Genomic DNA, 13,599 nt, shown 5'->3' with positions numbered 1-13,599 from the left:
GTCTTCCTGGTCAGGTGGCCTGTAGCAGACCCCCACCGTAATGTCACCTGTCCCTGCCTTCCCTTTAATCCTGACCCACAAGCTCTCGGTCTGCTCCTCATCCATCCCTGGGCAGAGCTCCATGCGTTCCAGCTGGTCATTGACAAAGAGGGTGACACCCCCTCCTCGTCTCCCCTGCCTGTCCTTCCTAAAGAGCCTGTATCCCTCCATCCCAACACTCCAATCATAGGAGCCATCCCACCACGTCTCTGATATGCCAATAAGGTCGTAGCCCTGCAGGCATGCGCACGTCTCTAACTCCTCTTGTTTATTCCCCATGCTACCTGCATTTGCATAGAGGCATTTAAGTTGGGCCCCCAATGTAAATGCTGTCCAGTGTTCTCAGGCCAGGTTTGGGTGCCAATTTAAGATGCTGGTAGGATACTAAAGGTATATGAGGGGTTCCAGTGATTAAGAAAGTTGACTTGCTGCATACATGGAGAATGTTGCACTGCCATAAGAAAGGTCTGCTTTAGAAATAACCCCAGACTCCCTCCTTTCTGGTGTTTTGCACAAAGGTGGTAATGTGACTGTGTTCAGGGGAAGATGTAGAGACTGCTGTTTCATCCATGTACTCAACATTTGCAATATTAACTGGCTATTTTAAGGAAGATGTAGATTCACGCTATTGTAACAATAGAACACAATGTGAAACAAGTTGGATGAGGAAAATGAGAGAAAAAAAAAGGTTTTATGTGAAGGAATAGTCCAAATAACAATATAAAAAACATTCCACCTAATAAAGCTTGCAATGAACTTATGGAACACATTACCTAACAAGTAGGTTTTGACCCAGAAAGATTTAAGGAGTGGGATATCCTGGTAGCTGGTGCCTATTGAAAAAGGCTTTTGTTGAACTTTAAAAGGAGTACGTAGTAGCATATTTTTAGTCACTCTTGGCAGACTACTTCCCACAGTATCAGCTGCCAGTATCTCAGCACATTATTTTTATAACTGCTTGGGGGAAATGTTAGCTAATTTTCAGTGTTACATATATTATTGATTATGGTTAAATGATGACATTTATATCTGGGGATAAACTTTAGAAAGTGCAAATAGCAGAGTAGTCACTGAAGTGTGCTATTTTCAAGATTAATCTTGCAAGCAAATATGTTTTTAATCAAACCAAAAAGCACCCAGGAAGATGATGTGCAAGTGTAGGCACCAAAAGACTAGAGCTCTCTTCCTTGATGCAAGGAATCCTCTGCAGTGACTTCTGTCCAAACTTGGATAGAAGTCACTGGAGAGGAAATGTTTTAATTAAAAAGGTTACATACCTGCATTTTATTCTTATTGCAGGCTCGGCATTATTATCAGATCATCAAAAGGCCAATGGATTTGTCAATCATACGAAAAAAGCTGCAAAAAAAGGACAAGTCCCACTATTCTGCACCTGAGGAACTTGTGACGGACGTGCGTCTCATGTTTTGGAACTGTGCAAAGTTCAATTATGTAGGTTTCTAACATGCAAGGGCGGGGGGATACAAACCAGAGGGTTGCTTTTTCAAGCTGTCACACTGGTGTAACTATTGGTTCCATTGATGTCAGATATGGGATTGGGATAAACAGAAGTATTAACCAGTTTTACTCTTTGGAAATGATATAATTTTTTTTTAATAACAGAAATGGAGAAAAATATAGATCTGAGAACTTGAGATACATATAGATCTAAAATTAAAGAGGGACATCTTAGCAGACAGCTTTTTGGAATGATGCTGAGTTTGCTGTGAGAAACCAGTCATAGCCGGCAAAATAGCTAGGGAAAATTCAGGTGCATAGAAATTCCTAAGCAATGATGACTGCTATTCTTTCTAGTTCACTGCACGACTCTTTTTCTTAGAGGTGCAGAAACGTGTTCCTTAATAGCAGCATCTGGTTTTTACTTACATTGTCGATGCAGAGGGACTAATGGGCTGTAGAAAATGGGCAGGAGACTAATGGAGATGTATCAGACAGAACCAAGGCGAGACATTAGGGTTGGGTAGTCATTTGGTTTTGGTCCTTGATGATTTCTGTGTGTGGTAACACTGAATGGTTATTTATTCTCTTACAGCCAGATTCAGAAGTTGCTGAGGCTGGACGATGCCTAGATGTATTCTTTGAGGGCAAACTGAAGGAGATTTATCCAGATAGGCATTTTCCTTCAATGCAACAAGAAGACTCTGATTCTGAAGAAGTGGAGAGTCAGAATAGCAAAATGCTGCCCCAAGGTTTTCAGTGGCCATCGTATGGACAGGAGTGCATTCAGCCTAAAAGGAGACGGCGCCATGCTGTAAGATTGCAAAAGCAAAAGCATTTGGTTGCTAAGTGGCCACCCTGCTAATTCTGTTTACAGCTACTGATGGGAAGTTTTGACAGGGCTGTGTGGGAAAACTGTCAAGCTTCTATCGCAGAGATGTGATCAGTTCTACAATTTTATGTCAAGATCCTCTGAGTGGAATAAAGTGTCAGTTGTGTATAAATGTGTGAGCATGAACAAATGAAGTCTCTCGGGCCACAGAGTTATCTTCCTAGCAGAAAACTCTGTCAAGATTTTTAAAAAGACTAAGCCCTCTAGCTATTCACTGTTTGTTTCCCTTGTACAGAGGAAAGTGAAAAAACTAAAAGAATTATGTTTCAGCCAGCTAACAGCCTTCCTCAGGTATGACCTCCTCAAGATACGAGATTTGGTATGAGGAATCCAGCAGCAAAACTGACAGAGTTAAGGTGTGTGGGAGGAAAGCAAAGCACTCGGGCTGTTTATTTAAACTCTCCTAATCTGCTGACCATATGCCTTATTTCTAGATCTTGTGGATAGATAACAGATCCAAAGTGTTTGAATCTGTCAATATTCAATCTGTTAAATCATGTATATGTTTTGCAGTGTTTACACTGAAGTACTAATGTTTTGGTGATAGGCAATGATAATTAATAATAAAAGTAACATGCTAATAATATCTAATACTGCAGTACCATTTTATAATCTGTTCAACATGACATCTCTATTTTATAGAACACAGGTAACCATGTAATAATCTTGCAACCTCTGCGTGAATGTTGGCCATGCTTTGTCATAAATACAATGTGTAGTCATAAAAGCCGTAATCCTGTTGTCTTATTCAATGATCTTTCTGGGAGCTTGACTGCTCAAGGCCTATGAGATACAGTCTAATGTGATTATCTGATTAGCTGTTTCTTTTGAAGCAGAGCATTTTCATTAAATCACGAAAGAACAAGTGCTAAGAGTGCTGATACTAGGGCTCTGTGTGAGCTGTTTCTGAGTGCATACTGGATGCTCTGTTTGCAAGGAATGATTCTTCCGGTATCTAATTCATGCTTGGTAAAGCAGTGTGGGGTTTCTCGGGTCTTAAAGGTAGCATTTTTAGACAACCCAAGCCAGTTGTTTTTCTTTAAAGCAGATATTGGAATTCAGTAAATTAACTATGATGCAAATTACATGGTTATAGAAGTGCCTATAAAATAACATCATATATTCCTGATTTTCTCTTTGCTTATTTCTTGTAGTTGTGATTACCAACAGTGCTAGAAGATGATGATAATGTGTATATGTAGAAGCTCAAACAAAATGAAAGGATGTCTAAGCTTTTTTTTTTTTTCCTAAATTCCACAATGTATTGGCAGAACACCACCAAGGGCCGGAAGAGCAATTTTAGAGTTCACTTGAACAAAGGGTAGCATGTAATTGTAAAGCCTGAAGGGTGGGATAGGTAACAAGACATGACACCTGATCAGAGTGTGATGGTTTGCAAGCTGCTTCCTGCCTCTTCCAGAAGCAGGTGAGCCAGATCTTTGCGTAGCCAATGATTTCTTTGTGTGTGTGAGGGGCATCTTCCTCCTTAGAGCTCTGCCCAGCAGTGTAAAGCTGGGCTGTGGTCTGGCTCTGGGAGAGAAGGGTTGTTGCAGATCTCAAACACAGTTAAAGTTCATTTTAATTAGGTTCCTGTAAATAAAGATGATATTTTCAGCATAGTTTATATGGGCTATTTGGTCTGGTAACCATGTATGTTATTTTAGATAACACTTTAAAGTAAAGTTTTATATATGAAATACTAAGACGTGAACGTTATATTCTACTATCTATGTGACTTACTGTTTGCCATTAACTTGGTAGTGAGCTAATGTTTTCTTTTCTTTGAAGAAATGAAAATCTGGATATTATAATCTGACTGGAAAACTGTGAGATGAAGGGACAGCCTTTTCATCTTCTATATGTGAATTCCTATGTGTTTGCTTTCTGTCAAACTCCTGTTCTCAAAACAGTAAGTGTCTTGGCACAGGAAAATGAGTGCAGGTTTGTAACTGAATTAATCACCCTTATCTGCTACAGGTATCACCTTTTCTCAGTTGGTAATTAATTCCTCCACCAAAGACCTATCTTTTACCATTAATAGTGCAAAAATGATATGCTGTATAGCCTTCATCTAGGGGCAAAGGTAGAGGTGGGAGAGACTATTGATGACTTCCTCTTTTCCTGGAAGAGCAGAGTCAACAAGAGCTTGCTTTTATTTCTTAAAGGCTGTAAGTTTGTTAACTGTACCATTAGTTTTGGAGAACACCTGTTTTAATAAAATTTATCCAGGGTATATTATGCCTTTATTAAAAATAGAAGTGTACCAGTTTGTCATCATATATAAGATACCCTTTGGATGTGTGCTGGCAGGACTCTTACGGCCTGAGCACTCTTAAGGCTAACTTTATTTTTGATTACTTCTCTAAGACATAGTAACAGTTAAAAAGTGCTCATAAACTTCATGTCATGTTGGTAAGCAGAACAAAAACTGAACTCATATGTATGACTTCACATACTTTCAAACACAAATCTGTGGGTCAGCAACTTCACAATACATTACATGTCGTAAGAACAACATTATCCATCTTGGACGTTGCCTTAAAATTGCTGGCTTGTGATGTTCCTGCTGCTGGACACCATACTGCCAGGGTCCGTGAATTATTGGGGCGTTTATTCTGTTGAAGTCCAGTTGCACACTGGTAACGGCACTGACAGGTATGAAAGGAAGGGTCTCTCTTCTAAAATCTAACAGCCCACGTGGCCTAAAAGAGAAGTGATAGGTTATGTAGTTACTTTTTCTTCTATCACACAGCCTATTTCACAATCCAGAATGTGTGGGAAAGGAAGCAAGGAGGAACCCCTGAAGTTTTCCACTGGAAGTAAGTATAGCAGAAACAAATGCCAGGAACACTGTGGAAACCCCAGCGAATGCACTAGGCTCCTGCAAGTGCAACCAAGGGCACAATTTTTCCTTTTGTCTTTACTAATGGGTTACATGCAGAATGGGAAGATCTTCTTTGTGCTTAAGCAGATGGAAAAGAGATTAATTACACTTCAGTAATAGGTCTGTTGAAGAAGAAATGACAGCTACAAATTTGACTTTCGTTCCCCTGCAGACAATTTCAAGGATGTACTTCTTCCAGTATCATTATAGCAGAATGGCGTTAGAGTTAATACAAACAGGTGTTTAACAATTCAGATTATCGAATGACTGCATGTTTATATGTGTAATGTGCTTTGCTGAACAATAAAATATGTGAAATGTATTTTTGCACATCAATCTGAAATTTTTGCTCTGAGTACATCTGCTTTCAATTAATATATGGATTTTATAACTTCATTTAACACTTATTAGCTAAGTTGTCAATAACTACTGATGGCAAAGCAGAATGGTTACAAAAGCAGCTATGCTAACACAGGAGATCAGCTTTCTATTTGTGCTGGAATTTTCAATACCAAGTAGATATCTTGCCTTTTCATTTTTCAATTAGTGTAAGTTAGTGAGAACCAAACACGCCATGAAGTAACAAAAAATGTTTGTAGTTTAAATATATGTATACATTAAAGTGCCAAAGAACACACCACTTACTAGTGAGATGAAAAAACTATTGTAGTGTAGTCAGCAGGAATCAGAGAAGATATTCTAAAATTGAAAAGGCTAGAAACTGAAGAATTATGGAATAATTTACAAAAAATAGGACAAAAATACTCTATTGGCAAAAAGTCAAGCAGACACTGCAAGTGTTTTTCTATCGTTACTGGTTCCTCTCAGTTTGGTTTATGAGAGTATAAAACCATCAGCAGCAACTTTCTGACCTGGAGGCCTACCGGCTTGAGGGATAAGGAATCCTTCTTTCAGGGTTACAGCTGTGCTGCTCTTCAGACATAATTAAGAGAGAATTTGTAGATAGAGGTAACTTTTTTATTGTATACACAGGAAAATATAGAAAAACTTCTGGGCATGCAACTCCTTCAAGTGTGAAATACAGGCAATAGACCTCAAAGCTAAATACCAGCTGAGTTTCTCTGACTTTAATTAGATATCAATGAGATAATCTGAGGGAAAATAGAGATAGGCAGTAGTCATGGGCTAAGGAGGATGCACATCTTTTGAAGCTGTCATTGTAGATCAGGAGCAAGAAGTGAGAGGTGGAGTGATTGTTTTTTGAGAAATGTTACCCCACTGTCTGTTCCTGTCCTTTGGTACATGTTTATGAAAGTCGATTTTAGTGTGTATTTATGTGCATGTTCATGAGAGCATTTAGTAGATTGGTAGCATTTAGTCTACTAAGTAGACTTTCATAGAAGTTTATATTAGGATATGTAACAGTAGGAACATGGTATTTGGATGGCTTTGTTGTGAAAAGTGTTTACTGTGGTGGGAATACTTACTGTGGAGATGAGAAATTGCAACATTCAAATCTGTTGTCAAATTTCTAGCTCCACTTGCTCCATTTTCATTCCAAGTGTCTGAAAAGAGGTTCTTGAAAGATACTTTTCAGATAACTTCTTCCTGCCTAGGATGTAATTTGTAATGGATTCCCTGTAAATTCTATCTCACAGTATATTTTTGCTGTAGAAAAGTCTTTTTTAGGTTAAGGAGATAAGACATGCAAGTGTTTTTCCCAGAGCAAATAGGGTAGTGTCTGAAGGTCAGGGATTATTTTACTGCTTTTGGAGAGTGTTTGAGATGGTTACCAGTTTTATGGAAATAGCAACACTGATTTATGGTTGTCCTGTGGATGTTAGTTTCTAAGTTACTATTCTTGATCTTGATTGTGGCGCCTAGGACATTTATGTCAGTACGGAAGTGTTCCAGAGGCAGTCTGATATTGAGGCAATGCTTATTAAATCTGTTGTGAAAGTCAGTGAGGGAATCCAGGTTTCAGGTACAGATGATAGAGATGTCACTTAGTTATTTTAGGGATAACATAGATGCTATGTTCCTAGATGGTCTGTGCTGAGGTGATATATCTGTCCTTTATTCCAACATTCCTCCCTTACCTGATGCACCTGTTTGCTTGCCACACTAGAATGACTTTTTGACAATGTTTGTCATTAACAGTCAGTGAGGGAATCCAGGTTTCAGGTACAGATGATAGAGATGTCACTTAGTTATTTTAGGGATAACATAGATGCTATGTTCCTAGATGGTCTGTGCTGAGGTGATATATCTGTCCTTTATTCCAACATTCCTCCCTTACCTGATGCACCTGTTTGCTTGCCACACTAGAATGACTTTTTGACAATGTTTGTCATTAACAGTCATGAGTTCACTTTAGATGGAAAAAAAAAAAAATCTATTTTTATGACATTTGGTTTTATGGAAATAGCAACACTGATTTATGGTTGTCCTGTGGATGTTAGTTTCTAAGTTACTATTCTTGATCTTGATTGTGGCGCCTAGGACATTTATGTCAGTACGGAAGTGTTCCAGAGGCAGTCTGATATTGAGGCAATGCTTATTAAATCTGTTGTGAAAGTCAGTGAGGGAATCCAGGTTTCAGGTACAGATGATAGAGATGTCACTTAGTTATTTTAGGGATAACATAGATGCTATGTTCCTAGATGGTCTGTGCTGAGGTGATATATCTGTCCTTTATTCCAACATTCCTCCCTTACCTGATGCACCTGTTTGCTTGCCACACTAGAATGACTTTTTGACAATGTTTGTCATTAACAGTCATGAGTTCACTTTAGATGGAAAAAAAAAAATCTATTTTTATACACTGACATTTGGGCAGGAAACGAAACATACTTGAATATTTTTCCCTGTTTGCTTATTAGCCTGCTTTTGCTTCTGACGAAGTTAGTAAGAGCAGGAATGGTTCTTACATCTCTTATAAGTTCAGTACTTGCTCATTATTCCATGATATCCTGCTCTAGGAAAATGTGTTGGTGCTATTTCATTTTTTAACGTAGACTTCCTAGAGTTTCTTGATGTAGTGCAGATATGGGACAAACAGGGAAGTCATGAGACGCCTTATGGGAAATTTACAGTGAAAACACTGTAAAATATTAAAATCAGAGCTAATGTTTGGATTGTACTGCTGAAACAGTGAGATTTGCTCCTGCGGATAGACGTCATAGAATTAGCTGGTTGCCAGGTCTTGTGCTGACTGCCTGCGCTGGGCTGAACTTCTCTCCTGGCTGAATGAACAAACACAGCGCCCTAATAGTGTTTCAAATGTTGAATTATGCTCGTAGAAACTCATAGAACTTAATCTGGTTTTCTGTTGGGCCCAGCAAATGTCAGCGTAGAGCGATCATGAAAAAGCAGCAGAACAGTGCTATCTTCAGACATTGAAAGTAAAACAGATAAACTGTGTTGTACTAAGAAATTTAGGGTATTGGAGTGGTGGGATATTTTATGTAGTCATTTCTGGATCGTACGGTAATTTGTAAGTCAGTGTGTTCATTCTATTAATAATCACATTTTTGCTATTTACTACACTTCTAATGTTTCTTAAACAGCATTATAGAGACATGTTTATGCACGTCTATACCATATTGCGTAGTCTGTGGTGCAGAGTGGAACACTTCTGAATTTACAGATCACTGGGCCAAGCTAAGCAGTTCTCTCCCTGCAGCCAAACAGCAAATGGAAAATGCCCTTAATCTCTAATAATGAAAATATTAATAGAATGGGATGATAGCTATATAACCAGCAGACTATGCAAAAGTGTTCTGTAAATCACAGAAATTAAACAAAAGCCTTATAGGATATTTTTTTCTACTTTATAAATAATGAAAAAATATAGAGCTTAGATAAAGTGAAAATAAATTCAAAAATCATCCTTACATCCTACCCAAATTCTGTGCTGCATCCTACACAAAATTGTAAATACCTCAGGCATCTGCAGTGCAGTATATTAACACATACAGGTGGGCTTCAGTTTATGAGAAATAACATTAAAAAATTCAGTGCTTTAAGCAAACACTGGACACTGTTTCTTTTTCCCCATGGTCTCTGAGGGCTTTAGAAACATTGGTAAACCGGCTCTCATCCATGTTTGTGATGTACTTATAAATATTTTCCATTTATAACTGTGAAAAACAGCATGATAAGCTAATGGAACAAGTGAGCAGCAGAGATGGAAATTGAATATAGCCCTCGGACTTGGTTTTGCAGGATTATCATCTAGCAGTGTTAAATGAAAGTATTGTGAGACATTTCAGGTTTAGGATGCACAGCTAAAGCCATTCATTACGGAGGAAGGGATTTGGCTCTGGCAGTGCGCTGCAAACGGTCCTTGAGGTTAGCATCTCCAGTCCTGGAGCGGTGCCGGGAATCACACAAACCTTTTCTTACCTACAGGGAAGTTTTATCCGGTGAAGGGGAATGGGGCAATGCTCAATCCACTGCTGCAAACCTACCACTGCCTTACAGCATGGGAGCAGTCGCAGTGGCCTGGGCGATGCGGATACTATAATGATAATCTCTGGCTGAGTGAGGTTATCTCAGGGATATTACAAACAGGATAGATTTTCTCCAGAGAATGAACCTCATAAAGGCTCCCTGGAAGTAATATTCCATACCATTCGAGAAAAATGAAAGTCTTCATCTTTATTTTTGATCTTTTAAGTGCCACAAAAATCTCTGCAGTGCCAGCACTATCGATTGGCATGAGTCTGCTGGACAAGGAAATCACACCAATGATCTGTTGAGGTGACAGTCTCACTGCTTGGTCGTAGCTCTTGCATCATGTTCAAAGCTCTTCCCAGACTGCTAGCGCTGTGCTATGCTGTGTTGTGTTGCATCATGCCAGCCTGAGCCCTGTGCCATGGTGCATGTAATCCCCGGGGGCGGGGGAGAGGCAGCCTGCTGTGGACACGTGCTGGAGAGGTGGGAGCACCCTGGAGACGTTCAGCCCCTGAGCTGGGAAAAATGTCACTCCAGCACACGCTTCATCTGCTATCTAGATGACTCATATAGCAGAAGGATATTTAATAGGAAGAGAATATATAATTTCCCTCCTTTCACTGGTCCTAATTAGGAAATACTGTAAATATCTGAGTATATTTATAGCCTCAGAACTCAGCCTTTTACTTCTCTGGCTAGAGAAGGGAAGATACCTGCAGAATTAGTCCGATTCTGCATTTATTGGATTTTACTGCTTCCAAATAATGTATGTTCACTTTACAAATAAATTTACATTGGTTTCCTCACCTCTTCCCAGCTGTCAGTCCTATAATGTCCTTCTCATTTTGTGTTAAGTTCTCCTGCATTATTAATTCAGCAGTTTGTAATTAAATGATTAGCTAATCAAATTGTTCCCTCAGGAATACCTGTGTAAATGCATTGAAGATTGATTTAACTGAGGTCACTCAGAGATAGTTTAGCCTTCAAACTCACCATTATGAAGGATGAGAAACAAAGAGGAACAGATCTCATGAGGAAAAGGCTCTCTGAGCCGGGGGCAGGAGGCTGTGTCTTTCAACCTTGTACATGTTTTCTTGTAATTCCTGTGGAAAAAAAAAATGGTTCTGGAACTAGACATCCAAAATCACATGGACTTCTGTGTTCATATTACTTTACCTGTCAAAACTGCGGTTCAGATGTTAAAATGCATCATGATAATTAGCCGCTTTCTCTTTTGTTTTACACTGTCTCATCATATGGGAACTGAAGGAGAATTCCTTTAAAGGAATTAAAGGTGAGTAAACACGGAAGGGCGATACTATGGGGGTGGCATTGCAGCATTGTTATTGCTGTTTTTGTCAGAGAAGTTAAGTTCTATGTATAACTGCCCCCACTGATTTGAGCAAAACTGCTTCTGCAGCTCATATGAAAAGATAAAATGCTTACACAGTTGTAAAGGGGTGGGAGGAGATGAAGATAACCCTTTTATTTCTCCCTCAGTTATCTTTTGCAACCAAATGGGTGTTTTCTCAGGTACCTCAAAAGCATTTAGGTACTGGTCACTTCCAGAGGTGGTGGCACAGCCTGGATGGGTCAGTAAACTTTTATGATGCAGCAAAGCTCAGGTTTCCCCAATATTCCCTTTAGACCAAATGACACAGCGAGGCAACCTGCTCCTCTCCGGTAATGGGAGATTGACCACCATGTGGTAAAGCAGTGTAAAGATCTGGCACGCAGGCTGCTGGGCTGACTGTAGGGTAGCAAGCAGAGTTGGTACTTCTAAAACAAGGCAGTTGGCTCCCTCTGCTGATTTGCAGCATGATTTTAGTTGTTTTAAGCAACGAGCACTCTCCTCCTTTAGGTCCTGGAGGTTCCAGTATCGTTGTGCCTTCTGGTTTTAATGTGGTTTCTTTCCCTGGGAAGTAGATACGAAGCTGTATGTTCCCCTTTAGCTTAAAATCTGTACAGACCTGTACAAAGATTAATATATGTATTTATAACGGAGATTCAAACTGTAATGTGGCAGCTGAGTATAAGCATTTTAGGTAAGACCTCCATAAAACCATAATTACACCCATCTGTTTCCCTTAAGTATCCAGTAGAAAACAGTTAGCGCTTATATATATCTTGATAGCTCTCTCTAAATCTGGTACTATGGAGAAAGAGGGAAATTAATTTCCCCCTTTATTTTCTTTCTAGAAAAAGATAGTGCTTAAATTCAAATATATGAGAAAACCAAGCTGGAAGTGTTTGTCAAAGGAGCTTTATTTGTATATGGATAGTGTCAAAACAGCAGAGTTTTCCAAAAGTCTCTCTAACCCTTATGCACCAATTATGGAAAAGACAGAACTGCCACATTTCTAATAAAGCTGTGGCCATATAAATAGATATTAACAATAAACAAACACATATTATTTCTTAAAAATATGTACAGTTGCATCAAAGCTGTTGGATATAAAAAGAGCTTTGTAAATAGCTGTAGACTGAATTCTCATTGAGAAGATACACAAATAAACCTTACTGTTATGGCCTGGCTCTTATGTGATTATTTGACCAGATTCTCACCTTGGGTAAATTGGTGAACGCTTCAGTGGAGGGCTGTGAAAGGCCCGTTTCCACTGTGGCAGGACTGATGCACTAACTCTGAAATGGATACGTTTCTATAGCCAAAAAGAACTGATTTGAGACACTATGGGGGTGGGGGTGGGAATAAAAAGAAAAAAAAGTTGGACTAAGAGAATTTGTCTGCTTGTGGGGTTTTTACCACGTATTGGTAACCATTTTAGGGACATTAGTGTTAGGATATTTGATACTGCATACTTTTAAAAAGGGTCACCTGCAAGAATTTGACAATCAGGGTGCAACCAAGTTACCTAAACCTAAGCTCCTCATGCCTTTTGAAATGTCCTCGTGTACCGTATCACTTGGAAGTTACTGTGGAGTCTCAGTGATTTTTGAGCTCATTTGAAGGCACTTGAGACTTTCCACAGCCAAATGAAGACGACACGCTCTGTCTCTCCTGTAGATACCTACGTGAATCTTTCGTGAACGAATTTTCCATGTGTCATGTACCTATGTGTGCCTTTCTCATTGCACAGACCGATGAGGCTGGCTGACCAGACACTCCAGCTGTCAGAGGGTTGGACATCGTGACCGGGCGGCATTGTCACTTCGTAGGGGATTTTCTGAACTTGCAGCAGCAGCTTCCCAGAGAGGATCACGTTAAACCTGCAGTTCCACCTGCAGTTGCCGCTGGCTGTTGTCCCGCGTGTTCAGGTGAGTGTCCCCTCCCGGCTGGCACTCTGCAGGCTGCTGCGGGGTGCGTGGTACCAGTAGATGGAGCTCAAGGATCCCCGTCACGAGAGAGGTGGTAAAATGGATGTCGAAGGTGCAGGCCAAGATTTTGCCATTTTTGCGTGCCGCTAATATTTGCCCTTTGCTATGACATCCCCTCCCCTCCCCCTCCCCGAATGAACCTGCATTGAGAAATGAATACAAGTGGAGCACTTTACAAGATTTGAGAAGTCAGGTTGTCTAAAAAAATTTAGATAAGCATTTACTGCTGTGTGTCTCTGTCCAAATAATGCTTCCCCAATTTCACCCATTGTCAGTGACACTGCAGCTCTTCGTGTCACATTGTCACTGTCATGGCAATTAGTTAAAGGTACTGGTACTTGATAAGCTTATTATGCTATGTATTGTGAAGGAGGTAAAAACTTTTGTGCATCTGTATATGGGCTCTTACTAGAATCACGTTATTGTATGATAAATGACATCATTTTACATCTCTGGTAACTGTTTCCTCTGGTGTTGCTATTGATGGAGGGCGGGCGGGCGGGCTGGTGGTACTTTACCTACTGCATATTTAATGCCATACCTATCTGAGACAAAAATAACTTTCTGCAGG

At 39.7% G+C, this 13,599-nt stretch overlaps 1 protein-coding gene across 1 annotated transcript in view; it reads left to right on the top strand.

The window, feature by feature from the left end:
* The window catches only part of TRIM66 (tripartite motif containing 66), a 56,589-nt gene extending 54,022 nt beyond the window's left edge, over positions 1 to 2,567 (top strand). Inside the window, exons 18-19 of the mRNA XM_019474517.1 lie at positions 1,339 to 1,491; positions 2,093 to 2,567. Coding sequence (XP_019330062.1) covers positions 1,339 to 1,491; positions 2,093 to 2,362 — 423 coding nt within the window. The 3' untranslated portion in view covers positions 2,363 to 2,567. The remainder of the gene's footprint in view (positions 1 to 1,338; positions 1,492 to 2,092) is intronic.
* The last annotated feature ends 11,032 nt before the right edge of the window (positions 2,568 to 13,599 follow it).

The sequence above is a fragment of the Aptenodytes forsteri genome, unplaced genomic scaffold (assembly GCF_000699145.1).
Source record: "Aptenodytes forsteri isolate BGI_AS27 unplaced genomic scaffold, ASM69914v1 Scaffold8, whole genome shotgun sequence".
NCBI classification, from domain to species: domain Eukaryota; kingdom Metazoa; phylum Chordata; class Aves; order Sphenisciformes; family Spheniscidae; genus Aptenodytes; species Aptenodytes forsteri.
This window is presented reverse-complemented; position numbering and strand designations above follow the sequence as displayed.